Genomic DNA, 27,820 nt, shown 5'->3' with positions numbered 1-27,820 from the left:
TCTCTTGCACGATTCTCACAGCCTCCTGGCCAAGTCAGCATAATCCTCTCCAATGTGGAAACTGAGGCTTTCCTAGTATCTGGAGCCCTAGTATCTGGGGTTTGCCCAGCCTCACGCTGTGTTCATAGCTGTACCAAGCCAATGAGTCATTTGCTGTGGCCCTCGCTTTTGCGTCTCCCCAGAGAAGAGCCCGGAATCCATGGACAATAGTTCTTCTTCAGTCATTAAAGAAAAAAAGAAACATGTGAAAAAAACCAAAGGTAATTCTGCAGCTGGGAGTTGAAGTCCCAGTTGGTGGGAGGCAGACTCTCTCCCTCAGCACCCAGATGCCTTCAGACTTAGTTTTTAGTGTGAAGGACAGAGAGAAATGCTTCTGTTTCCATTCGGAATTGGGTTACTGAAATATGAAATAATAGGAACATAAACCACAAAGTAGGGTTTATTTTTCCTCCTGTAATGAGAAACGTGGGAGGCAGACCAGGGCTCCATGGAGCTCCACCAACGGCAGTTCTACAGAATCTTCCAGGTGACCAGATCCCAAGTCTTTCTGATCCACCATCTTTATTTTCAGGCCTTTCAACCACAAGGTTGTCACATGGTCACAAAATGGCTGTGGCAGCTCCAGCCATCACATCTGATTCCAGACAGGGAGAAGGAGCAAAGGGAAGGGCAAAATTGCCCACCTGCTAACTCACATCTTGGGAAGACCTCTTCCGCAGCAGCCCCACCACCCAGCAGTTTCTGCCTACACTCCATTGGTTATGGGTCCATCAGTATCTGCAAGGGAGTCTGAGAAGTGTAGCTTTTCAATGAGGCACATGATTGCCACCTGTTAGGAGTAGGAAGGGGAGGCAGCTGGCTGCATGTGCCTCATCCTCTGAGCCCCTGCTGTATCCTCCACATCTTGGCTTCCTGGACTCCCTCCTGGTTCCTTCGCTGTCCCCACCCCCAGCCCGGCCTTACAGGCCAGTCTGATCTTCTGCAGAGACGTGCAGACGTGAGCATTTTCCCTGAGCCTGCCCTTCCCAGGCCGAGCTCCCGCCCTGGGAACAAGCTTCCCAGTCCACCCTGCCCCAACCCCATTTCCTCTTGGTTATAGTTATCAAAATCCAAACCTGCCCAGAAGTAGAGACTGAAGTCCAATGGACTTGTGTGCTCATTGCCAGATTGGAAGCAGACAAGATATTGCCACATTTGCTTCATCTATCCTTTTTCTCTTTTTCGCCTTTGCCAGAATATTTTACTTTTTTTTAAAATTTATTTTTATTGAAGTATGGTTGATTTACAATGTTGTGTTAATTTCTGCTGTACAGCAAAGGACCCAGTTATACACATATATACATTCTTTTTTATATTCTTTTCCACTATGGCTTATCCCTGGATATGGAATATAGTTTTCTGTGCTATACAGTAGGACCTTGTTGTTTATCCATTCTATATGTAATAGTTTGCATTTACTAACCCCAAACTCCCAGTCCATCCCTCCCCCATACTCCCTCCCCCTTGGCAACCACAAGTCTGTTCTCTATGTCTGTGAGTCTGTTTCTGTTTCATAGAGAGGTTCATTTGTGTTCATTTGGTTCTTCGTTGCTGCACGCGGGGGTTTCTCTAGTTGCGGCGAGCAGGGGCTACTCTTCACTGTAGTGCGTGGGCTTCTCATTGCGGTGGCTTCTCTTGTGGAGCATGGACTCTAGGCGTGCAGGCTTCAGTAGTTGCGGCACGTGCTCAGTAGTTGTGGTGCGCGGGCTCTAGAGTGCCGGCTCAGTAGTTGTGGCGCACGGGCTTAGTTGCTCCACGGCATGTGGGATCTTCCCAGACCAGGGATCAAACACATGTTCCGTGCATTGGCAGGCGGCTTCTTAACCACTGTGCCACCAGGGAAGTCCCTGCTTTTCTTTTTTTTGTGTGGATCTATTGTAGTTTTTTGGTTTGCATTTCCCATGAGCAGTGTATTGTATACAAGTTTGTTTTAAGTTGCTGGTCTCTTCATTTCAAATGCAATTCCCATTTCCTGCATCTGTACTCTCCTCTTCTCATGGTTGCTGGTTTTGATATCATACTCTGTATGGATGATTTCCTGCTTTTACTGTATGTTTGCCTTTACCAGTGAGCTTTCCCATTTGTTCTTTTATTGTTTCTACTTGTGGCCTCTTTTTTTTTTCCCTCCTGCCTAGAGAAGTTCCTTTAGCATTTGTTGTAAAGCTGGTTTGGTGTGCTGAATTCTCTTAGCTTTTGCTTGTCTGTGAAGCTTTTGATTTCTCTGTTGAATCTGAATGAGATCCTTGCTGGGTAGAGTAATCTTGGTTGTAGGTTTTTCTCCTTCATCACTTTAAATATATCCTGCCACTCCCTTCTGGCCTGCAGAGTTTATGATGAAAAATCAGCTGATAACCTTATGGGGATTCTCTTGTATGTTATTTGTTGCTTTTCCCTTGTTGCTTTTAATATTTTCTTGGTATTTAATTTTTGTTAGTTTGATTAATATGTGTCTTGGCGTGTTCCTCCTTGGGTTTATCCTGTATGGGACTCTCTATGCTTCCTGGACTTGGGTGACTATTTCCTCTCCCATGTTAGGGAAGTTTTTGACTATAATCTCTTCAAGTATTTTCTTGTAGAGAAAGGACACCCTCTCAGGCTGGGGCTCGCAGGGCTGTGGCACAGACCATCTGTGTAGGTCTCACTCTGTGCTGCCTGCAGCAGACCAGTTGCTGGGCTCTTCTCTGAGCCCCGAAGCTCCCCGTCTGTCCCAGCTGATCTCCCTGCTGGTGAGGGGGCTTCCCTGCACGTGGGAGCCTCTCCTCTCCTTCAGCTCCGTGCCAGGGGTGCGGGCCCCATCCGCTTCCTCTCCTCTTCCTTTTCCCTTCTTCTTTCTTTCATCCTACCTTGTTATGGGGGGATCTTTCTTGTCCTTTTTGGTGTCCAAGCTCCTCTGCTAGTGTTCAGCAGGTGCTCTGTGAGAATTGTTCCATTTGTAGATGTATTCTTTTTTTTTTAATAAATTTATTTATTTTATTTATTTTTGGCTGGGTTTGGTCTTTGTTGCTGTGTGCAGGCTTTCCCTAGTCGTGGAGAGCAGGGGCTACTCTTTGTTGCGGTGCACAGGCTTCTCATTGCTGCGGCCTCTCCCGCCGTGGAGCACAGGCTCCGGACGTGCAGGCTCAGCGGCCATGGCTCATGGGCCCAGCCACTCCGCGGCATGTGGGATCTTCCCAGACCGGGGCATGAACCCGTGTCCCCTGCATTGGCAGGCGGACTCTCAACCACTGCGCCACCAGGGAAGCCCCGTAGATGTATTCTTCATGCGTTTCTGGGGAGAGGTGAACTCCACGTCGTGCGACTCCTCCGCCATCTTGAGGGCCCCCCGCTGTGAACATTGTGCCATTCTGGGGCTGTTTCCCCTGGGTGTATACGGTGGAGTGGAATTGCTGGCTGGGTGTTAAACTTTTGTAGCTGCCGCTGAACAATCTTCCAGAGCGACTGTAGCAGTTCACAGCCCACCAACAGGTGTGAGGGTTCCAGTTGCTCCACACCTCTCCAACACCAGGCACACATACTTCCTTTTTGTATTACCTGGTCCTTTGGGTGTGCATTAGTATCTCATGTTCCCTGTGACCAGCGAGGGGGATTACTTATGTTTATGGGGCATTGATGACCCTGTGCTGTGAAGCACCTGTTCCTCCTGCTTTCGGCCCACTTTTCTACTGGGTTGTCTGTCTCCTTATTTTAATGATTCCTAGGAGCTCTTTACATATTCTGATTACAAATCGTTAGCCAGTTCTAAGTACTGCAAGTACCTTCCCCCGCTGTGTGGGTTGCCTTCTCTGTCTTGGTGGTGCCTTTTAATAAACAAAAGTTTCTACTTTTGTAGTTCAGTTTACCGATCGCTTCCTTATGGTTAGTACTTTTCAAGTCCTGTTTTAAAACTCTTTGCTGACCCCCAAGGTCATGAAAATACAGGTTTATTGTATCTTCTCTGCATTTTATTTTCGTTTCACAGGAAGATCTACAAACCGTCTCTAGTTGATCTAATTGGATCCATCTTGTTTGCAGGTGTTTTTGGATTTTCTACTCCATCACCCTGAGTGACATGATTTTCCCTTTCTTTCCAATCCTTACATCTTTTATTCTTTTTCTTGCCTATGGCATCGTGAGGACCCTCATTACAACCCTGCTAAGATAGGCATCCATGCCTTGTTTCCCATGTTGGGGGGAAATATTTTACCTAGCGGTTTCTTGTGGATACACGGATCAGTTTCCCATTGCTGCTGTAACAAATTACCACAGACTCCGTGGTTTAAAACACACAAGTTTATTCGGGTTCTAGAAATCAGAAGTCCAAAATGAATCTTACAGGGCTGGAATCAAGGTGCCCCCAGAGCTGGCTCCTTCTGGGGCTCCAGAGGAGAATCTGTTTCCCGCCTTTTCCAGCTTCTAGAGGCACCTGCGCTCCTCCACCCCCGAGAGCCTCTTCCCGTCTCCGTGGCATCTCCCCAGCTCTGCTTCTGCTGCCGCTCTGCCTGCTGCTGTTCCAGACCTCCGTCTTATAGGGCCCCTTGTGATTATATTGGGCCCATGTGGATAATCCAGGACCATCTTCCTGTCTCAAGGTCCGTGATCACATCTGCGAAATCCCCTTTCTATATAAGGGAACACAGTCCCAGGCTGCAGACTAGGGCACGGACGTCTTTGGGGGCCATGAGTCAGCTCACCATTCTTCTTTTGACCAGATCAGGGATGTCTGCTTCTATTCCTAGGTTGCTAAGACTTTTATTCAAAGTAAGTTTTGAATCTTAAAGAACACTTTTACTGCATCTATTAAAATGACCATAGAATTTTCTTCCTCATTCTGTTAATGGGCTGTAGTACATTGCTTGATGTGTAGATGTTAAACCGACTGAGTTTCTGGAACAGTCTGCCTGGAATGATCACCGTTCTGGGTTTGGGGCTCGTCTTCACATCACCCATTGATTCCCTTCACGTTAGCGCTAAACATTCCCTTCTTCCCAGAACGCAGATACAGTTTCTGCTTCGGAAGCTGGTCTCGGAGTAGCTGCTTACGGCTGCGTGGCCTTGGGGGGCTTCTGACCTCTCGGTGCCTCTGTTTTCTCACAGGGGTCGCAGTGTTTCCCACCTCACTGGGTCATTACGGACATTAGTCCTTGCTAACTACCGCAGTTAACCTCTTCCACAGAGGCTGGCTGCATTGCCAGAAGGCAGGGTGGAACTGACACAGCCCCTGCTGACCTCCTCCCATGGGCTGGGGCCAGGAGCAGATAATTTGTCTCTATTCTTCTCAGCCTTAAAACTCTTTTCTGATAGGAGCTAATTCTTACAGAAAAGTTGAAAAAAGAGTAAAAGATTTTGTAGCGTGCCTGTATTTAGGCTTCTCTGACCCCTCCTCATGAGGGATGCAGATGAAGCGTCCTGGGCACGTCCGGGGTCAGGATGCAGACTCCTGTCACCCGGGCTGATGGGGAGGCTGCCAGGCTTCTCCACTGCAAGCTCGTTTCCCTGTGAGAACTGACACATGTCTTGTGTGGAGGTGCTTTGAGACCAGCAGGGCATAACTTCATGTTCCTTTAACGGCATCCTCCTTCTGGGGGTGAGGGCGTAAAATGGGACCGACCTCCAGGAAGGCAGGTCAACCTAAGTCTCTGAAGCCTGGAAACTGCTCACAGCCCTCTAGTCTCCCTTCGGAAAGTCACTCCGAGGGCCAGTCAGTGATGGCGCAGTGGAGAACTCAGGATGTCCAGGGCAGTGCCGTGGGCACCGCATTTGCCATACGAGTGTGCCACAGGAAGCACTGAGTTACGGTAGCCCTTAGTATTTCCTTATGCTGTCCACAAAGAGTCAGTAACTTTAAAGTGTTTCTTTTTTTTTTAAGGAAGATATAGAATTATCAAAAATGTGTATTGAAAAGTATTAGGAAAAAAATACCCCCAGAAATGTTATCAGCAGTTGTTTAAAATGGAGGAGTTCTTTTTTATATGTGATATTTTCTTTTACTTTCGAGATTTTTTTTTTTTAACAATAAACCCTGTTTCTTCTAAATCAAGGGTAGTGGGGGAAGAAGCAACCATAGTTTTAAGCCCTTAGTTTGGTGCCCTGGGTTCCATCTTCTCTGACACTGGTGAGCTGTGCTGTGGGAACCTCCCCCTTACTGCTGGGAGGGCGGCAGCAGGATTGGGGTCCTTGGCAGCCCTCACCTCCCAGGTTCCCGCCCTGCCTTCCCAGGCTTCAGGCACTCTGCCCTCACCAGCTCCCAAGCCCAGCCTTCCCCTGGGAGGCTCAGGGAGACCCCTGCAGGGACAAAGCACAGGGTCAGCTGCTTCCATCACTTACAAAGGGCAGGTGGAGCTTCTCTCCCCTATGGACCGGGGGTTCCTGGGACTTTAAGTGAGAGAGGATAGGGGGCCAGGAACGTAGCACAGGTCCGAGACACGGGAAGGTCTGTGTTCACAAGGTCTCTTTCAGATGGCAGGGGCCAGACAGGTAAGTTTACAGAGCTGGAAGGTCCAGGGGTGGACTTCAGGCACAGCTGGATCCAAGAGAACATTCGCTGCTCGCTTGTGCTTTCATGGAAGCTCCCTTGCTGGGCTGGGAGGGTGCCGGGACCCCAGAGGCCCAGATCACCGGCTGGCAGAGCTGGCTTCTTTCTCCAGTGAGGCATTTCCCTCCCCAGGGTCTGCGAGCGTTCCCGACCAGCCAGCTAATCCTTTCCATGTGCCTGGGGACATGGATCTCTTCTTGCTCAGAGCCCAGGAGCGGAGTAAGTCTCTATCAGTGAGTATCTGTCGAGGAGCAGCCTGCCCGCAGCTCCCTCCTCCCTCACACGGAAGCAGCCAGACTGTCCTTTGCTCAGGTCACTCTCTCACTCTGGAATAGTCAATGGCTCACCGCTTGCGATGAAAACAACTCGCAACTGCCTGGCCCCAGGTCTCTTGTCCCACTGTCTTACCAGCTTCATCACCACTGTTCCTGGGCTGTTGTCAGGGTGGGGGAGTTTCTGTGGCTACAACCTCAGCCAACATGCCTTAACGTCTGCTGTCCCCTGCATGAGACACTGTCCCCTCCTGAGACTCTCCCTGACCTTCAAGGCCCTAGGAAACCCCCCCGCATGCTCTAACCTTGCACAGTCCCCCTCACTGGAATTCTGGGAGGCCAGACACACACACACACACACACGCGCGCGCGCCCCAGGCCGTGTTTCTGACACACACACACACACACACACATGCACAGGCAAGGCCTGCGTCCCGGGCTCCCTCATGGGCTGACTGTGTCCACCCCGACTTAGGGCTCAGCATCTGAGATTCCTTAGAGCAGTGGCTCCCTCTGTGACCCCGACCAGGACCAAGGACACACAGGGACATGCAGGTCCTCCAGCCCCACCCCTGTGCCTGGATCCAGGCGGAGCCATCGGTGCTCCCCACCTCCTGCCTGGAAGGCGGAGCGACAGAGACACAGAGCCACTCTGAGCGGCACTCCTGGCAACACGCACACACAAGGCTTCCCCTTTCTCCACCAGTGCCAGCACAGCCTGGGCTTCCTTCTCCCAGCCTGGCCCAGCCTCAGGGAGCCTCTGCCTTCCTTCCAAAGCTCCTGACCCCACCTCACACTCCTCCACCCAGCACAGCCCTGACCTCCTCACACTGACCACAAGAAGCTCCCCAGTGTCTTTTTTTTTTTTTTTTTTTTTGCGGTACGCAGGCCTCTCACTGCTGTGGCCCCTCCCATTGCGGAGCACAGGCTCTGGACATGCAGGCTCAGCGGCCATGGCTCATGGGCCCAGCCACTCCGCGGCATGCGGGATCTTCCCAGACCGGGGCACAAACAAACCCGTGTCCCCTTCATCGGCAGGCAGACTCTCAACCACTGCGCCACCAGGGAAGCCCCTGCCCAGTATCTTTAAATTGCAGACCTTCTGCCACTGGAATTCTAGCGGGTGACATTTTCCCAACTTCATTGTACATGGATGTGCGAATTAGGGTCCCGCCACAGACTAGAGGTGGAATAGGTGTTGCACGCGGCAGGGCCAGCAGGAAGTAGAATTTGACCAGGGGAAGCCAAATGAAGACCCACGTGAGGGCTTATCTGCTCGGGCAGTCTGGGTCCTGAGCCAGCAAGATCCCCAGGGCTTGGACAGCAGGAGGGGCTGGACACTAGGCCTCGGGAAGACGAGTCCCTCACCCCACCCTATCCTGAGACCCTCCCAAGTGTAAGGCTGGGGCCGGGTGCAGTCCTGGGGGTGGCTGGCCAGAGGCCAGGCAGGGTGGAGAATAGGTAGGGAGGTGCAGACCCCCGCACGTGACCACGGGCTGCCCACAGTGAGTAGGGAGCTTGCAGGTCAAACTTGGGATTTCCAGTTTCTTTTGGAAACTCCGAGGATCTAGTTTCCCTCAACGTCAGTTTGTCAAGATTTAGCAAATCACAATACAAGACGCTCAGTTTAAGTGAGAACTTCAGACAAACGAGGATCATCTCTAGTGAGTGTGGCCCTGCACCACTGATCTGGAATGCGCATCTGAGCTGGCATCCTATGGTTCATCTGGCGCCCCGCCCCCCTGCCAACCCCTGGGCAGCTGTGCTCAGGACCCAGAGCAGTTCCCGCAGGCTCACAGCCCCAGGGTCTTCTCCGCAAGTCACTCTGCACATGCGCGCAGCCACACCGGCCAAGTGCGCGCCTCCGCAGCGTGCGCGCTTCCGAAGCCCCGGCCGCCCCGGACAGGGCGACGCGGAGCAGACTGGTGGGCGGGAGAGGGGTGGGTGGGTGGCTGGCCCCGTCCAACCCCGCCCAACCCCGCCCGACCCCGTTGCCCTACACCGCCCACCCCAGGATCGGGAGCAGAAGAAGAAGCTGCGGGTGCACGAGAAGATGACCTACTCGTCCAACGTGGCGGCCAAGCTCGGCAGCCTGCGGCGCGAGCTGCAGCTGGAGGACGAGGTGGCGGACCAGGGGGCGCGCGCAGAGCAGCTTCGCATCTTCCACGAGCAAACGGCCTGGAAGCTCTCCATGACCCGAGGTGCGCCCCTCCCCCCGCCCCCCAGCCCTGACGCCCCAGAATCCCGTCTTCGCCCTTGCGGTCTGAGCAGTGCGTTTAAAGGGCTCTGGAGATGCGGGGCTGTGGTGCAGTGTGTGTGTGTGGGGCCGGGGTCTTCTCTGAGCCTGGCCTTTGCTCCCGGGGTACAAGGATCAATTCTACATGGATTGCTGCTCTAGAAGCCTTTGAATCCCAACATTGCACGCATTCTGAATGCTGGCCTGCACAGTGAGTGCAGGCTGGACAAGGTATAAAATGTAAGCACTTCCCTTGGTGGCGAGCATCTGAGCTTCAGCACCAAATGGCTTCTCTGTCCTGGACAAGTCAGCTTTGTACGCAGCTTCCACTCTTGGCTGGTAACAGTACCAGCCTCATGGGTGGTCGGATTCAACGTCTTCAGACCCTGCCCGTAGTGAGAGGGAGCTATGTGTGTGTGTGACCTGTTACTATTTTTATGACCCTGTAGGAAATCTGAAGTACTAAAAATGCACTAACACTCTACCAGTGAAGTATAAACCACTAAACTAGAAAGAAGCAATTGAGATCAGAGAGTCCTGGACCCCATGGGCTACAGGGGCTCTGAATGTGAATTTGAGCGTGGAGAGACCCCCAGCCTCTACCCCTGACGCCCAAGGCTTGTTGTTTCGGGTAGAAAGCCCTGAGCTTGCTTGGATGTTTTGTGTGTGGAGCTCTGCTCCTGGGAAGCAGCACTGCATGTGTTTTGTCTCTCCCTCACTGTGCATTTCTAAGACCTGGGAGCAGCAGGTGGCATCTGGGTGGGGAAAGCTGGACCCAGCAGGTCTGACTTCCAGTAAGGAGCCCAGGGAGGCCAGGCCAGACATCTAGACTGAAAACGGAACTCGTGTACCACACCGGCTTCTTCGGGAAAGGAGAGGATTTGAGGGAAAAGGCCGAGAGCCCCACGGTTCCATCCCCAGCTGGGGAGCCTCCAGGCCTTCCTCTCCAGAAAGGCATGGAAGGAGGCCTGCGTGGGCCTTGAGCCCAACTGCGATGCCTCCCTGCTTGTACTCTGGAAGGTGGTCCCGATGCCCACGTGACTTCCGCCTGGCTGAAACCCTGCCAGGGTAGACTTACCTGCTGCCCACATTGTGCCCTGGAGGCTTAGGGGACCCCAAGGAGAGAGCACGCTGCCCCATTTTTCTCTCACCGCCCCCATTCTCTTACTGTCCTGGCCGATAGACCTTTCATTATTAAGTCCAGCCAGGTAAAACTACCAGGGTGGGCGTGTCCAGAGCTTCATTCCAGGTGAGAAGGGTGCTACAGCAAGAGAGGCTCAAGTCAGACATACGGAAGGACTTCCCACCTGGTCCGTCTCTAGCCGTGGAGGCTGTACTATATCAGCAGAACCTGCTTTCCTTTTGCTGCAGCCACAGCTGGCTCTCCCGCGATTCCTGTAGTCATCTGGGCCTCACAGCCAGCATAGCACCAGACCGGCAGGCTGGCCCCGCACTACCTGGCTCTGCCCATCCCAGGCTTCAGGCTTGGGTCTCTCTCCCACTGCCTGCCCGCCCCAGATGCCTCATGCCTCTTGTTGCAGGAAGGAAGATGGGACCTGATGACATAAACAGCTACATCGACCAGAAGCGGCAAACGTTCCTCATCCAGGTAGGCTGGCTGCCCCGCGGGCCCAGCGGGCTGGCCCTGTGAGGAGCGTGACGCCCGCTTCGGTGCCCTCAGTACGCCCTGGATATGAAGCGGAACGAGATCCAGCGGCTGGAGAGGCTGGCGGCCAAGGAGGAGGCCAAGCTGGAGCGGGCAGAGAAGTTTCTGGAGAAGGACGCTGCTCTATTTGAAGAGTTCCTCAGGGAAAACAACCTCAGCTCTGTGCAGGCCCTGAGACTGTGAGCTGCCCGGACCCCAGCCTGTGCACACTCACCACCCACCCGGCCTGATCCCGGCCTGCTCACACCCACCACTCAGCCAGCCAGGCCCCTCCTTGGCAGCTCCCCCGCCTCCCGCCTTGCCTGAAGGCAGAGTGGCCAGCCCTCTTGAACACCCTGTGATTGGTTCCCTCCCCTCCCCACCCCCAGGGCTGAGGAGGAGTCCAAAGCGAAGAGGGAGAAGATCCGTGAGATCCGTGATCTGAACAACCAGATCATGAGCCTCCAGAGGTGAGGTCAGGCGGCATGCTGGGCCCTGCGCCGTCCCCGCCAGCACACCTCCGGGAGCCAGAGGAGCCCCGTACAACACACACCTCTGAACCTCGGCTCTCTCAGGGACCCCAAGCCCTGTGGGGCTTTTTCAGATGAGGCGACCGAGGCCAGGAGAGAGTCGGTGGCCTTCCTGAGGCCACATCACTGGGGCAGGGCTCGCTCCACCGTGAGAGCGGCTGCAACTCAGGGGGCGTGAGCCGTCCTGGTCCCAGCAGGGCGGCCTCCTTCCCCGCACACGGTGTTCCGGTGCCTGTCCTCCAGGAGGCCTGGGAGCTCTGGGCCCGCCCTCCCCTCCGAGGGGCCCAGGGACGGAGCCTGACTTCGCCCGTCCCCTCCCGGCTCTAGTGAAATCTCCAAATTGGAAGACACTCTGCAGAATTACAAGGCCTACAAGGATTTCCTGTACAAGCTGTCGCCCAAGGAGTGGCTGGAGGGACAGGAGAGAAAGCGCTTGGCTCTCACAAGGACCAAGGAGGCGGTCGGGGCCTTCGAGGAGAACGTGCTGTTCTCTACACTCGGGGACAAAGGTAGCAGGAGAGAGAGGGCGTGCCGGGTGCCCCTAGAGCCTGTGTCCAGCTGGCTCCAGGCCGCTTCCCCTGCTTGCAGAGCCCCCCGGGCTCCGCCCACACGCTCCTGGGAGAATTGCGGGCTCTCAAAGCAACCCTTCCTCCTGCCGCTGAGGGGGACCTCGGGGAGGGTCCTGGGGAACTCTGTGCCCCTGAGCCATCTGAGACTTCTCCGTTGCTTCCTGTAGGACCAGAGATCAAGGGCCAGAAGGGCCTCAGAGGTATGTGGCTGCCCCAGGCTGCAGGGGCCCTGCTCTGGCCTGGGGCAGATGGACAGCCCTCCTCTGCTTCCTCCAGAGAAACAGGGCCCAAAGAAGCCCACCAAGCTCCTGCAGGTGACGCAGCTAAGGCAGGTCCCGTCCCGCACTGTCAACCGCCAGGCGGGCACCCAGCCCAGTGTGCCTGACAGGCTGGACCCCAGAAGGTGAGTGGGCTTGGCGGGGGGGGGAGGCGACGGAGGTGACTGGCCTGCTGCGGAGCATCCCCCAGTGGCTCTGGCCAGAGGCACCCCGGCTGGTGGGGAGAGGGTGTGGAGGGGCTGTTTCTAGCCTGGACAGTCTGGAGTCAGACTTAAGCCTGAAAAACAAGATGTTTCCCAAGCAAAGTGTTCTTTTTGTCTGTTTTGGTGAACTTGAGCTGGGGTGGCCCAGTTGGGCGCTGGTGGGGCCGTCAAAGGTACACAGATGGAGCAGCCAGGTGGGCGCCTGGGACAGGACTCACGTGCCCATGCCCTCTGTGGCAGGAGTGCTGGCTGCCGGCTGGCAGAGCCCCCGAGCCTTTCAAGAGAATCAGGAAGTCTGGCTTTTCATATAGAAGTCCCCAATTTTAATTGTGACAGTTACTTTTAAGTCGTTTAAAAAATACGGTAAGGGACAAACAAATCAAACAGATCCAGACCCGGTGACTTGCCCCGTGGTCCCTCCGACACCCACCTCTGGGACCCCCAAGCCCCCCTGGGCTCTCCTGGGTCTCTTCCTGCAGTGCCCCTCCACCCCCCTCCACGCCCGCTGTTCTCCAGCTGTGACAGGTGACAACGGGACAGACGTCCTGCCCCACTCCCTTCTCCGTGTCCCCTCGCTCCTGCAGCCCAGCCACCCCAAACCCCGGCCCCTCCTGCAGGGCTGCCCACACGGCGGGGAGGGGACTGGAGCCCTGGCTCTGCTGCCAGCACGTGCCCTCGGGGCCAGGGCTGCAGAGGCCAGGAAGTTTCAGCCAAGCACTGCCGTGATCGCACTTAGGTCTTCTGTTACTTTCTTCTCTGATACTGTAGTGTTATGGACATATCACCAAGTGCACAAGCCAGACACACGCAACAGCTTAACTCTGGTCCCTGGAACCCCTGTCGGGGGTGCTGTTTCCAGCTGGAGAGGTTACATGTGTGTGCTTCCTCGCCCCAGGTTGCCCTCAGCCCTGGAGCTCCCAGCAGCAGGCTCCTGTTGGGACAGAGCCTGAGAACAGAGGTCTGGGCCCCGCCCTCTACTAGCCATGTGACCGGGGCCACTGAGCACGTGTGGGCAGGTTGTGGGCTGCACGAGGCACTCGGCCGGGAGGGCAAGTGGGGGCTCAAGTCCGGCCCAGCCCCAGGCTCTGTCCTCCTGGAAGGAGGGTTCTTAGCCGGGCACCTTCTGGGCCAGGAGTGTCCTGGCGGCGACCTCAGCCGGTGAGTGGCTTTCTGAGCAGCATGTTTCTCATTTGCCGCATGGGCATCAACGTGCATACGGGGTGGGGCCCAGGCCTGGGAGTGTGTTAGCTGTCGGCGTGGGCCCTGCGCTGTCATCTTTCAGGCCTCGGCCCAGCTCGCCCCGGCTGCAAGCCGCCCTCGCCAGCCCTGGGGCCGGCAGAACCTGCGTGTCTGTGTAGGGTGGAGGCTGGAGCAAGCCGGGAGGGGCGACGGAAGCAGGTTTGAGGTCGGTCCAGGGCCCCCTGCCGTGTCGCGGCCCAAGCAGCCTTTCCTGTGGCCCCGGGCCCGCCCAGCACGGTCCCTGCCCCGTGGCACGCGTGTCACAACAGATGTGCGTGGGAGCAGCACGGACACGTGCCACGGCCGAATCTGACGGAGGAGGTGGGCAGAAAAGGCGCACGGTGAACGTGGAGCCGCAGGTGCACAGCTGCCAAGCGCCCGGAGCGCGGGAAGGAGCCGGAGGGGCAGAAGCAGAGCCGCCTCGGGACCGGGGCCCACAGGCCCCCGAGGATGCGAGCTGTAGTCTGACCGGAATGGGAGGAGCTAGTTGGGTGCTGACACTCTCCCCCTGGCTGCCGTGTGACAGCTGGGGGCCGAGAGGAGCCCGGCGCCATCGCCTCGGCAACTTGAGGGACAGAGGAGGGGGCGAGGGGCGGGCGACAGCGGGCGTCACGCCCTCAGGCCTCCCCGACCCCGTGTCTCCGCAGGGCCAGTTCGACCCTCCCCGTGCAGGAGGACCCAGACAGCGATGGGGAGGTCAGTGTTGGCTCTGGGCGGGGGCCGCAGGAGCCGGGCCCGCGCCGTCCAGCAGCTCCATGTGGCTCTGGTTCCAGGAGCTGCAGCTGTACTTCACGGAGCCCCAGCAGCTCCTGGATGTCTTCGAGGAGCTGGAAGAGCAGAACCTCTCACTGGTCCAGAACACCCAGGAGATGGAGGAGGCCTTGGAGGAGCTGAGCTTCACCCAGAAAAACACCCAGATCCGCATGTAGGTCTCACGCCGCCGGGCGCCCGGGCAGTGAGAGGGCTCTCTCACTGGGTTTTCTCCTGGGACCTCCCACAGCAACTGGGAGCTGGGCTGTGCACTCCGCACCCTGTGCATGGCTTCAGTTGTCTGGAAAACTCCATTTGAAGACTTCAGGCCTGACTCTGGGGAGAGGGTGTGTCTTCTTGGGCAGGGGGCTGGCGTTGGGAGCAGGTCAGGCCCCTCCCTACCCTGGAGCAGCCTGTATCCAGAGGGGGAAATCTCCAGGGCCGTCTCGCGCAGGGGCTTATTGCTGACACTAGGACCCCCAGAACTAGGCTGGGCAGGGCCAGGCTGGGGCACCGTGTGAGGCCTGCTGGGAGCCAGGAGTCATCCGTTTATTCCCAGACAGTGAGTAAGCACCTGTTCTGGATCAGGCTGGGGTCTAGGCTCTCCAGGGATAAGGGAAGGCCCCGCCTCGTGGGCTGACAGCCCATGGGAGCAGACTGAGAGGCTCGCAGATTGGACTTGGAGGCAGTAACACATGCTAGGAGGGAGGAAAGAGTGACCTAAGAAGGAGGCCGAAGTGGAGGGTCGCAGCAGGTGGGAGAGGGTAGGGGAGGCTTCCAGGGGAAGGTGTCCTTTAAGCCAGGCAATCCCTGAGCAATGGGAAGCCACATGGAGATCTTGGGGGAAGAGGGCTGCATGCAAAGGGAAAGCACATGTAAAAACCCTGGGGTGGGAGCCGGGCCAAGGCTGTGACGTCCCAGGGGAACCGTGTTCTTCAGTGCTCGTGTCTTGCTGGCCTGAATCCTGCCTTGGAGAATTTCCTACTGAGAGTCTCCAGAATAATACAGAAACATAAGCTCTCAGGAAAGACTGTTTCCTGGAACCTGGGAAGTGGCAGAGATACAAAGAGAGATGATCTGGGGAGAGGCACACGGCCTCCCAGCCTCCAAGAACCTGGTAGAGGACATACACATGCACCACATGCCTCACAGCAGAATCCTGGAGGGGCCGTCCGGTAGCTGGTCTTCAGCCAGCTGAGCCATCCCCAAGATCACCAGTCGCCCCTGTACATTGGGCGCGTAAGGTTGCAGGACGAGCAGACAGGGCATCATATATTCTCTGTCAAGGGCACCACTGCACGTGAGGAGTCACGTGCGACCCTGAGGGCGAACACCTCCTTGAGTCGCATGCTGGCTCCTTGGCTTTCTCCTCCCTCTTGTAACCTTTTCTGATTTAAAGTCTGTCTGATATTAATATGGCCACTCCTGCTATCTTTTGGTTATATTTGCATGGAATACCTTTTTCATCCTTTGACTTTCGACCTGCTTGTATCTTTGCATCGCGAGTCTCTGATAGGCAGCGTCTAGCTGGGTCATGTGATTTTACCCATTCTACCAATCTCTGTCTTCTGATTAGACAGTTTAATCCATTTACATTTAAAGAAATTACTCATATGGAGGGACTGACTTCTGTCATCACGCTATATCAAGCTTTATAGCTCTTTTTTTTAAATCTCTCATTTCCTGCATTACTGTCATCTTTTGTGTTTAGCTGATGTTTTTTTGTAGTGAAATATTTACATTCCTTTCTCATTTCCTTTTGTGTATGTTTTTTAGCTCTTTTCTTTGTGCCATGGGGATTACACTTACTAACCTAAAGTTATAAATAACACTCAAATTTGAATCTATATCAGCTTAACTTGAATAACATACAAAAACTACTCCTTTACAGCTCCGTCCCTACCCCTTTTGGTTGCTGATTTCTTCATACATTGTGTGCCCCAAAACATAAACTAATAATTCTTTAAATGCATTAGTCTCTTAAATTATGTAGAAAACAAGATTTGGAGTTACAAACTAACAAGTTTCAGTAATATTAGTTTTTACACTACTGTTTTTTTCTTCTTGAAATGTATTAGTCTTATAAATCATATAAATAACAGAAAGTACAGTTACAAGCCTCTGTTACCGTAATACTGGCTTTTGTACTTGTTCATGTATTTACCTTTATTGAGATTTTTATTTCTCCATGTGGCTTCAAGTTACTATCAGTAACCTTTCATTTCACCTGGCAGGACTCCTCTGGGCATTTCTTGCAGGACAGCTCTAGTGGTCACCAAGTCCCACAGCTTTTGTTCATCTGGGAATGTCTTGATTTTCTCCACTTTTAAAGGACCCTTTTGTCAGATGTAGGATTCCTGGTTGACTTTTTTTTTTCCTTTGAACACTTTGAATATATTGGCCTTCTGTCTTCTGGCCTCCACAGTTTCTAATGAGAAGTGTGCTGAAAATCTCATTGAAGATCCTTTGTATGTGGTGATTTGCTTCTCTCTTGCTGCTTTCAAGATTCTTTGGCTTTTGATTATCCTGTGATAGTTTGTTATAATGTGTCTCACTGTAGGTCTCTTTGACTTCCTCATACTTGGGAGTTCCTTGAGTTTCTTGGATGTTTCTATTCATCCAGTTTGGAAACTTTTCAGCCATTATTTCTTCAGATACATTCTCTGCCTCTTTCTCTCTCTTCTCTTTCTGTGACCCCCACGATGCGTATATTGGTCCTCTTGATGTTGTCCTGCAGGTTCCTTAGGCTTTGTTTGCTTTTCTTCAGTCTTTTCCTTTCTGTTTCTCAGCCTCCATAGTTTCCATTGTCCTCTTTTCAAGATCACTGAGTGTTTTTTCTCCCTCCTCAAATTTGCCTTTGGATCCCTCTAGAGAATTACTTATTTCAATTATTGTGTTTTTTAGCTCCAGGTTTTCTTTTCTGATTTCTTGTTTTCTACTTCTTTGTGGATATTTCCATTTTGTTCACACATCATTTTCTTGACTTTCTCCACATCTTCTTTGAGTTCTTTGAGCATCTTTTAACACAGTTTTTTAAAAGTCTTGGTAGTATACCTGCCATCATGTTTTTTTAAGGAACAGTTTGCTTGTTTTTCCTGTAAATGGGCCATACTTTCTCATTTCTATGTGTGCCTTGTGAATTTTTGGTAAACCCTGAATATTTGAGTCTAATAATGTGTTAACTCTGGAAATCACATTCTGTCTCTTCCCCAGAGTTTTCTGTTTATTGTTGCCATTGTTTATTGTTTTTTTTTTTTTTTTCCGGTACGTGGGCCTCTCACTGTTGTGGCCTCTCCCGTTGCGGAGCACAGGCTCCGGACGCGCAGGGTCAGCAGCCATGGCTCACGGGCCCAGCCGCTCCACGGCATGTGGGATCCTCCCGGACCGGGACACGAACCCATGTCCCCTGCATCGGCAGGCGTACTCTCAACCACTGCACCACCAGGGAAGCCAGTTTTGTTTTTCTTGATTGTTGTACACTATCTTTGTGCTGAGAATCAGCCTGAGGTGTAAACTTAAGGTCTCAGGTCTTTTCTGAGACTTTCCCTTGTCTTGTGTGGCCCTTTCTAATTTTCCTCCCATATATTCAGTTGCTTTTTAACGTCTTTGTCCTTTAATGTCTGGCTCTCGAAAGGGGAAAGGAGCAAAAAATGAAGTGGGTGCGGGGAGAGCTCCAGTCCTTTCAGTGCCCTGGAAGTCACGTCAACCAGAGGGGATCAGAAGCAGCAATCAGTGATCAAAGCACAGATCCTCATATTTGGAGGGCAGGGTCTTTTTTGCCCACCCTGGTTCCTGCGAGCTGTGTGCAAGATGGTCCAGGAACACCTGCACGGATGCTGCCACAGGGATGGAGGTGGGGGATAGGTAGCTGTTACTGTGCTCAGTGCTGAAATGGACAGAAATGAACACAGTTTTACATCAGAGTCTTCCCCGAGAAACTGCAAGCCTCAGCAGACTCCAGAGTTACAGAAAAGCTCCATCACAGTTCTGCTAGTGCAACAGTGGTCTGGATGGGGAGGTAGACTCCTGGGGCTTCCTACCCTACCATCTTCCCCTACTTCAAAGTATGTTATTTTTGTTCTTTTTGCTGCTATTTCTGCAGGACAATGGTAACAACTCCTCTTTTGCGTGGTCTTTGAATGACCTTTATTCACATGTGGTTGTGCTTGCTTTTCTCTCTCTCTCTCTCTCTCTCTCTGTCTCTTTAATACCAGTTCAGTAAACTTTCTGAGTATATGTCCCCAGGTATTTATGAAGGGATTCTCTTTCTTGTTACTGTCTAAAAAACCTATTATAACTTCTCCAGTTCAGCCCAGTGGCTCTAAGAAAATTTCAAACACATAAACATATACAAAAGTAGAGAGGTGGGACTTCCCTGGAGGTCCAGTGGTTGAGACTTCACCTTCCAGTGCAGGAGGTGCGGGTTCGATCCCTGGTCAGGGAATTAAGATCCCACATGCCTCAGAGCCAAAAAACCAAAATGTAAAACAGAAGCAATATTTTAACGAATTCAATAAAGACTTTAAAAATGGTCCACGTCAAAAAAAAATCTTCAAAAGTAGAGAGGATGGTATAATGTCTCCAGGATCCCATCAGCAGCTTCACCAGTAATCGACTTGTAGCCAATCTCCCTTCATCTAGACTCCACCCACTTCCCTATGTCCCATATTATTTTTATAAATTTATTTATTTATATGTTTATTCTTGGCTATATTAGGTCTTTGTTACTGCGTGCAGGCTTTCTCTAGTTGCAGTGAGCAGGGGTTACTCTTTGTTGTGGTGCATGGGCTTCTCATTGGGGTGGCTTCTCTTGTTGCGGAGCATGGGCTCTAGGCGCGTGGGCTTCAGTAGTTGTGGCATGCGGGCTCAGTAGTTGTGGCTTGCAGGCTCTAGAGCGCAGGCACAGTAGTTGTGGTGCATGGGCTTAGTTGCTCCGTGGCATGTGGGATCTTCCCAGACCAGGGCTCAAACCCATGTCCCCTGCATTGGCAGGCAGATTCTTAACTACTGCACCACCAGGGAAGTCCCTCCCATATTATTTTGAAGGAAATTCCAAGCAGTGTATCATTTAATCTTTAACTATTTCAGTAGATATTTCTAAAAAGATGAGGGCTCTTTAAATTCACCACAATACCATCATAGCATTAAAAAAAGAAATCCTTAATATTGAATATTTAAAATCCATAAATGGAGTTTTTCAATCATTAATTTGAATTAGAATCCAGATAAGATCAATACTCTGCAATCAGTTGTATCTTTAAGTCCCTTTCAAGCCATAGGTTCCCTCCCTGTGTGATCACTTTTCCGGTGGCAAAATGCTCCTCAGATGCTGTGCATTGGATTCCCTGAGGGATCTTGCTTTTTTTTTTTAATTTTAGTATTTTTTTAAATTGAAGTATAGTTGATTTACAATGTTGTGTTAATTTCTGCTTCACAGCAAAGTGATTCTGCCACACAAACATATATATATATATATATATTTTTAAAAAATATTTCTTTCCATGATGGTTTATCCAGAATACTGAACATAGTTCCCTGTGCTCTACAGCAGGACCTTGTTGTTTATCCATTCTATATATAATAGCTTAGATCTGCTAACCCCGAACTCCCACCCCATCCCTCCCTCAACCTCCTCCCCCTTGACAGCCACTAGTCTTTTATCTCTGTCTGTGAGTCTGTTTCTGTTTCGTAGATAGGATCATTTGTGTCATATTTTAGATTGCACATATAAATGATGTCATATATTTGTCTTTCTCTTTCTGAGTTACTTCACTTTGTAGGATAATCTCTAGTTGCATCCATGTTGCTGCAAATGGCATTATTTTATTCTTTTTTTTTTTTTTTTTTTTTTACTTTTTGGCCGCACCCTGTGCCACGTGGGATCTTAGTTCCCCGACCAGGGATTGAACCCGTGCCCCCTGCATTGGAAGCACGGAGTCTTAACCACTGGACCGCCAGGGAAGTCCTATTACATTCTTTTTTATGGCCAAGTAGTACTCTATTGTATATATGCAACACATTTTCTTTATCCATTCCAGTGGACACTTAGGTTGTTTCCATGTCTTGGCTATTGTGAGTAGTGCTGCTATGAACATGGGGTGCATGTATCTCTTTGGATTAGACTTCTGTCTGGATATATGCCCAGGAGTGGGTTTGCTGGATCACATGGTGGCTCTATTTTTAGCTTTCTGAGGATCCTCCACACTGTTCTCCACAGTGGCTGCAGCAGCCTGCATTCCCTCCCACACTGTAGGAGGGTTCCCGGGGATCTTGTTAAGTGAAGTGTCTAGTTGGGCAGGTCCTGGGTGCGGCCTGGACCCTGCGTTTCTAACAGATGTGCTGGTGATGTGCACGCTGGTCTGAAAGGACCGACACTGAGCAGTGTGTCCCTCACGCCCTGCATTTCCTGAGTCTTTTCTCCTTTACCAGTGGGATCTGGTGGAAGAGAAAAGCCTGTGACCCAACAATTTACATTTAAAGAGAACTTAGTGGGGAAAAGGTACCATTTTATCCCAATTACCTGGAGAAGAAATAGAGCAACAAAATTACCCCCCAGCCCCCAACCTGGTCCATGTAACAGAGGTGCCGGCTGCAGGGTCACTTGTGGGTCCAGGCACTGGATGTAGAGGAAGCTTTACAAAACAGGCTAGAACCGAGTGCAATCATGTACCCTTAGGAGATGTATCACTGACCCCAAATGTACCCGCCCTTGTGGTGGGCACTCAGGGTTGGAGGGGTTCCAGCCTCTGTTATTGTCCTGGGCAACCTGCGTGCACCCCACAGGGGCCTGGGGGAAGGTTATGTGTGAGCTGCATGTGGCCTCTCAGGCCATCCGCCTCTGAGAGCCCAGGAGAGCTGGCCAGACCAGGTCAAGATCCCTCATGCTCAGGCTTCTGGCCTCAGCCCCACAGCCATGGGGCTGCAGCCTTTGGGGGCACCGGCAGGCTGAAGCCCGTAACCCTGTGGCGGTGCATGTGACAGACCGGTGGCTCCCAGTGGGCAAAGGAGCAGCAGCCCATGGCACTTGGCCTATAAACGAGAAAATGTCAGTAGGTTCCATCAACCAATGGGCAGAGGCACAAAATCACCGTAGGGGTGAGGGACACCTCTAGGCCGCCCGGCACTGCTGGCTGAGGGGCCAGTGTCCTGCTCACTCTGGCCAGGACTTGCATGCAGCCGCCCATGCAGGATGGCCCCATGACAACCCTAAGAGCCAGGATTCCTGCTCCAGAAACCCCAACATACAATGGTCAGTGTCTGCCATGATTGTGAAAGATTTAAAAATTTTTCAATATATTATATCATGTAAAAGTTGATTGTTGCTATCCTATTCCTAAGAGAATTGAAAACATGTCCTCACAAAGCCCTGTCCTGTCCATGTCCATAGCAGCATTATTCCCAAGAGCCAAAAGGTGGAAACTACTCAGACGTCCAGTGGTGAGTGAACCCATCAGCAAAGTGTGCTTTCTGCACATGATTCACTCTTGCAGTCATGAATGGACCACAGGGTCACAGAAAGGAATGAAGCTCTGATACGTGCTACAATATGGACAGACCTGAAAACATTATGCTGAATGAAAGAGCCAGACACAAATGGACAAATGTCGTGTGGCTCCATGTTAATGAGATATCCAGGAGACAAAGTAGGGGAGACGGAAGGGTGGGAGTGACCGCCTGGGTTTCTCTCGAGGTGCTGAAAATGTTCTAAAATTAGATTATGGTGATGGTTGTGCACCTTTGCAGCTCTACTAAAAACAACTGAATTGTACACTTGAAAAGAATTTTATGGTGAATTATATACCTCAGTAAGGCTGGTTTTTGTTTTCGTTTTTTTGTGTGTGTGAATTGTTAAAGATCTGACATTTTCCTCCTGCATCTCACCAGCGCCTCTGACCCTGGGCCTCACCCAGCCCTCAGCATGTGGCAGAGGCCAGCAGGCTCAGACAGGTGCTGGTCCCCCATCCAGGGAGCGGGAGGTCAGCCAGCTGAAGCAGTGGATCAACACGCTGATGACATCCATCACCAGGGAGGAGGAGACAGCCGCGGAGCTGGAGCTCAAAGTCCGCATCTTCCATTTTGGCCAGTACAAGGGTCATCAGGAGGTAGGGCCTCTGGATGGACAGGTGGCTGCCCGTGGGCGGTGGTGGGCAGAGGGCATGTGGCCACAGGCCAGGGTGGGAGGGTGGGGGCATTCACGGGCACCTGCTGGGACGGGGCCCAGTGCCCAGCGCTCGGATGGTGGGAGAGCGAAGCCCCCGGGACGTGGTGCTCTGGGGCTGCCATGGCCCCTTGCCACCGTCCAGGCTCTGGGCCTGACCCAGAGGCACCACTAGACAAGGCCGTTGGCCTCAAACTGGAGCCAGCCATGTATTCACACCCCGTGGACAGGCAGCTCCCTGACACACCTCCTCTATCCCTTGTTTCCTTCAATGACTACATCAGCTTCTTAAACACACACAGTGTGTCTGGAAGTGACCCTGCCAGGAGGAAGGCAGGCACATCCCCAGCCAGGCTGGGAGGGTGAGAGAATTCTGAGGGCACAGAGGCCAGGGATGTGTCCTGGGACTGGGACTGGGCACACCCCTCCTGAGAGCATGCCCGGGGCCCAGGGTGTGGACCTGGCTTCCTAGTTCATTCAAATTCCTGTTGAATGCCTACTGTGCGCCAGGCACCGGGCCAGGTACATGGGATGCCCGGAGAGCAGGCCAGGTGTCCGCGCCTCCTGCAGACTAGTGGGCGCTGGCTGTGCCCTGTGCTGGCCTGTGCCTGCTGTTCCTCTTGTAACCACCCCGTGGGACAGGGGTGTTGAGTTTTCTGAATGCCAGGACAGGCTGAGAGAGGGGAGTCCACCTGCCCAGGGCTACACAGAAAGCGGGTCACAGAACGTGGTCCTGGGGGGAGCTGCGGTCAGCGCGGGGGCAGAACAAGGAGGGCTCCTGGAGTAGGGGGCTGGGCCCCAGTGGGCACCCCGAGGCCCAGGCATGAGCCCCAGTAGGTGCCAGGACTCGGGATCTGGCTGACCACAAGAGGGCCAAGGGATCAGGCACTCTGGCCAAGAGAAGTCCGGGCATCCAGTTGTGGTCCCCCCCACTTCCCGAGCCCCACTGCCTGCCGGGCAGGGCCCTGGGAGGTCAAGCAAACCGCAGTGAGAGGTCTGGCAGGCTGTGGCACGGGGCCGGCGCAGGCCCGCGTGGCCACACTAGAGGGGGCCTCCCGCCTCGCAGGACAAGCTGCTGGAGAGTCTGAACCGCAAGGTGCTGGACGTGTACCGGCACTGTGTTGGCAGCCAGCAGGAGTCCATCCCGGGCGCTGTGCAGATGCTGGCTGCTATCGAGCACCAGCTGAACGAGCTGCTCGACACCCTGGAGCAGGTGCCCCAGGCGAGAATCGAGCAGGTGGAGAAAGCCAAGGAGAAGGAGCGCCGTGTGAGGTGAGGCCCCGCCGGCCGTGCCCGGGGCGTGAGGGAGCCTCACACGCCTGCCCTGGCTCTGGGCTGGCCCTGAGCACAGAGGTCGGCTGCGGCCCTGCCTGCGGAGCCCCCGAACCCGGGGCAGGACCCGGTACTGCAGCCGAGGGAGGGGCGCCAGACGGGGCGGCACGCTCAGCCCGATGGAGAAGGTCCCTGTTTGGGAGTGGGGCGTGTGGTGGCGTCAGGGGGCCTGGGAGCCAAAGTGAGGGTGCGGCCAGCCGGCCTCGCCTCCAGGGACAAGAGACGGTGACAGACACTGTGCTGGCTGGACTGAAGCGGGAGGGGAGCGGCACTGCCAGTGCCCGGGGTGGGGGGCGGTGGAGGGGGAAGGGGCCGGCTCGGGAGCAGCTGAGGGGAGCCGAGGTCAGCAGGGGAGGCCCGGCTCCGAAGGGAGGCCCGTGGAGCTCCCCACAGGCCCAGTGGGGTGCAGGTCAGTCCCTGGCCACCTGGTTCATTCGATCCTAGTAGAGCCCCGAGACACAGTCACCTGCAAGCAGCCATGTCTCTGCCATATGCAGAAGGGCTCTTCCTGTGTGCCCCTGGGCCCTGCTGGAGCAGGCACTGGACAAAGGTTTGACGGCCACAGTATAGAGGACGACACGGGATTCTAGAGCTTGCTGGGGCCTGGGCCTTCCAGGGTGGTGATCGGGGAGTGCATCAGTGACCAGGGATGAGGACCTAGGAAGTCGGGTGTCCCGGGGGGATGAACCCAGAGCCGTGACCCGCAAGGAGCAAGGGTCAGAAGCCAGGCCCTGCCCCCTGGCAGGGAGGTGGGGAGGAGTGGACAGTTTTCTCAGAAGAGGGAGGGCTGTGGCCTGAGGGCCGTGTGGGAGGGAGCTGGTGACTCGGTAGCTTTCCCTGGGCCTCTAGTCATGAACCCCTCTCTTCCTGCCCCCCAGACTCCGGGAAGAGACGCTAAAGCTGCAGAAGCAGCTGCAGGAGGAACGTGTGCAGCGGGCCCAGGCGCGGGCCCTGGCCGAGGTCAAGAAGAAGGTGGGCAAGGCGGCCCTGGGGAGGTGCCGGGGCCCAGGAGGGGTGATGGCCTGCAGCCCCCCCGGCTCGCCCCCTTTTGCAGATGCTCTTGCTGAGGTCCTCGGGGGGAGATGGGCCAGCAGAGCGGGGTCAGGGTGGAGCAAGTTTTCCCGTTCCAGGCCCCCTGCCCCACCTGCCCCTCAGGACCTGCTTCCTCCGGGTGCCCTCCCAGCCCTGCCCGGCTGTGGGCCCTCCGCCCAGAGCGCTGGTGCCCACAGCTCAGCCCCCATCCCGGGGTCCCACCTACGTTCCAGCCAGACCGCAGGCCACAGCTGCGTCCTCCACCACAGCAAATGGGCTGGAGTGGCCTCTGGCCTCCGGCCCCGGTGTCAGGATGCGTGGTCCCTAAAGCAGGCCTGAGCCTCAACACGGCCCCAAGGACAAATGAGGACACTGCGGGGTCTCCCGTAATCCTCGCGGCAGGAGACACGGGCCCTTCAGCCTGGCGTTTCCCCTGAGTTTCCAGGTTTCCCCCCTCTCTCCCCACCCCCGGCTCATCCCGGGGGGCAGGCCCGGTCCAGGCTGGTTAGACTTCCTCCCCACTAGCGCTCACAGTGGCCCCGGCCCGCCCGCTGACCACGAGTGGCCACGAGTGACCAGAGAGGCTGGCATGGGCCCTGGGCTCCTGGCGCGCTCGGGGCAGGGCGCAGGCTCACGGCGTGCCTGTCCCCACAGACGGGCAGGAGGCTGGTGTGCCGCTCGCGGCCGCCCGACCTGAAGAGCAAGGAGGAGCCCACGCACGAGGTGGTGGACAAGGACAAGGTGGAACAGCTGTTCTTCTTCACGTAGCCCACGGGCCACCTGCTGCCTAAGGAGAAGCAGAGGCGGCGGGGCTGACACCCCAGGACACGCCAGCGCTGGCGCCGTGCCCCTCGCTCCCACGCTGTCCCTTCAGTCTCACGTGAAATAAAAGCTATGTCGCTCTGGTACCTCAAGGCCTGTTTCAGGAGGCAGACGCTATAGCAAAATGTCAGTCTCCCGTCATTCGTCATTTAAATCAGCAAATAATGAGAGAGGAGCCCATTTTGCGTGTCAATTCAATGAGCTGCTGAGACAGAGAGTTCCTTCCTAAGGTGAGGCTTGGGAACAACCCCAGCTCCATCCTGAGACGAGGTGTAGGATCCAACCCGGTTCCACCCTGAGGTGAGGTGTCGGATAAAACCCAGCTCCACAGTGGGGGGAGGGGTGGGATCAACCCCAGAACTAGCTGAGATGAGATGTGAGATCAACCCCAGTTCCACCTTGAGGTGAGATTTGGGGTCAACCCTATCTCTACCCTGTTGAGAAAAGTGAGAGAAACCTTAGCTCCAACCTGAGGGGAGGCGTGGAAACAATTCTACTTTTACCTGAGTTGAGGTGTGGGATCCACACGTGCTCCACCCTGGATGGAGGTGTGGGATGAACCCCTGTTCTACCTGAGGTGTGGTGTGCGGTCAACCCTAGTCCCCATGGAGGTGAGGTGTGAGAAGAACCCGAGTTCTACATGAGATGAGTATGGTGACATTAAACCCTGTCCTACCTGAGGTGACGTGGAGGATCATCTCTAGCTCCAACCTCAGGTGAGGTGTGGGGTCAACCCTACTTCCACACTGAGGTGAGCTGTGGGATCGGCCACAGCACCAGTGTGTGGTGAGGGGTGCCCTCAACTCCAGCTCTGTTCAGAGGTCAAGTGGGGCATCAACCCCAGTTCCACCTGAGGTAAGGCATGGGATCGACTCAAGTTCCACCCTAGGGTGAGGTGGGGGACCACCTGCAGCTCCATCCTGAGGTGAAGTGTGGGATCGGCCACAGCTTTTCACCCTGGTGAGGTGTGGAGACAGCCCGGTTGACCCTGAGTTGAGGTGTGGGATCCACACGAGCTCCACCCTGGACGGAGATGTGGGATGAACCCCTGTTCTACCTGAGGTGAGATGCAGGGTCAACCCTAGACCCCATGGAGTTGAGGTGTGAGAACACCCCCAGGTGTATCTAGGTGAGAGGTGGGATTGACCCCAGTTCCACCTGATGTGAGTTGTGAGACTAAACCCTGTTCTACCTGAGCTGACGTGCAGGATCATCTTCAGTTCCAACCTGAGGTGAGGGGTGGGGTCAGTCCCCTCTCCCTGTGAGGTGAGATATGGGATCCACCCCATTTCTCCGCTGATAGGAGATGTAGGATCAACCCCAGCTGCACCCAATTTGACATGTGGAATCAACCCCAGTTCCACACTGATCTGTGATGTGCAATCAGCCCTAGCTTCCCACTGAGTGAGGTGTGGGAACAACCCAATTCTCCCTGAGGTGAGGTGTTGAATTAACCCAGATTCCACCCTGAGGGGAGATGGATCAGTGCAGCTCTGCCATGTGGTGAGGTGTGGGATTAACTCCAGCTCACGTGGAGGTCAGGTTTTGCAGCAACCCCAGCACCATCCTGAGTTGAGGTGTGAAATCAACCCCAGTTCCACCTGAGGTGAGATGTGAGATCAACCAGAGTTCTACTTGGGGTGAGATGAGTTAAACCTCAGTTCTACCTGAGGTGAGGTGTGGAATCAACTGCGGTTCCACCTTGACTTGAGGTGTGGGATGAACCCCCCGTTCTACCCTTGGGAGAGGTGTTGCATCAGCTCCAGCTCCACCTTCAGGTGATATGTGGGGTAAGCCCAGTTCTACCTTGATGTGAGGTCTGTGGTCAATCCAGTTTCCCTCTGGGTGCGGTGGGGGATCAGCCGCATTTTCATTCTGGAGTGATTTATGAGATCACCCCAGGTCCATCTGTATGTGAGACGTGGTTGATTAGCCCAGAGTGATCGGGCAAGAATTGTCTGTTGGATGGAGCAGAATGAATATACATAGAGTATTTATTGCAGACATTGAGTGTGCCTGGATTGAATGTTGAATTAAAAAGTTTTCTTTCTAAAGAGTAAAAATTGGATTTTGCAAAATGAGTGTATCTGAGAAGTTGGTGATTTGCACACATCATCTGTAAATAGCGGGTTTTAAATGCACACAGTGAGGGTGCAAGTAGGTATATCTGAATGGTATTGAGTGAGTCATAAGGCGCGAAGGCT

General features: G+C 54.0%; 1 protein-coding gene across 2 annotated transcripts in view; it reads left to right on the top strand.

Moving 5' to 3' along the window:
* Positions 1-25,702, top strand: part of CFAP100 (cilia and flagella associated protein 100) — a 33,209-nt gene extending 7,507 nt beyond the window's left edge. Inside the window, exons 3-16 of one of the 2 annotated variants that reach the window (XM_081245545.1) lie at positions 6,683-6,783; positions 8,837-9,023; positions 10,600-10,667; positions 10,740-10,903; positions 11,093-11,173; positions 11,561-11,742; positions 11,970-12,002; positions 12,079-12,205; positions 14,170-14,218; positions 14,296-14,447; positions 22,239-22,374; positions 23,497-23,702; positions 24,641-24,734; positions 25,449-25,702. In XM_081245545.1, coding sequence (XP_081101671.1) covers positions 6,683-6,783; positions 8,837-9,023; positions 10,600-10,667; positions 10,740-10,903; positions 11,093-11,173; positions 11,561-11,742; positions 11,970-12,002; positions 12,079-12,205; positions 14,170-14,218; positions 14,296-14,447; positions 22,239-22,374; positions 23,497-23,702; positions 24,641-24,734; positions 25,449-25,562 — 1,694 coding nt within the window. In that variant the 3' untranslated portion in view covers positions 25,563-25,702. The remainder of the gene's footprint in view (positions 1-6,682; positions 6,784-8,836; positions 9,024-10,599; positions 10,668-10,739; positions 10,904-11,092; positions 11,174-11,560; positions 11,743-11,969; positions 12,003-12,078; positions 12,206-14,169; positions 14,219-14,295; positions 14,448-22,238; positions 22,375-23,496; positions 23,703-24,640; positions 24,735-25,448) is intronic. The other variant, XM_081245546.1, reaches the window with a different exon arrangement.
* Positions 25,703-27,820: the final 2,118 nt, after the last annotated feature.

Source organism: Mesoplodon bidens, assembly GCF_964165515.1.
Source record: "Mesoplodon bidens genome assembly, chromosome: 10".
In the NCBI taxonomy this organism is placed as follows: Eukaryota; Metazoa; Chordata; class Mammalia; order Artiodactyla; family Ziphiidae; genus Mesoplodon; species Mesoplodon bidens.
This window is presented reverse-complemented; position numbering and strand designations above follow the sequence as displayed.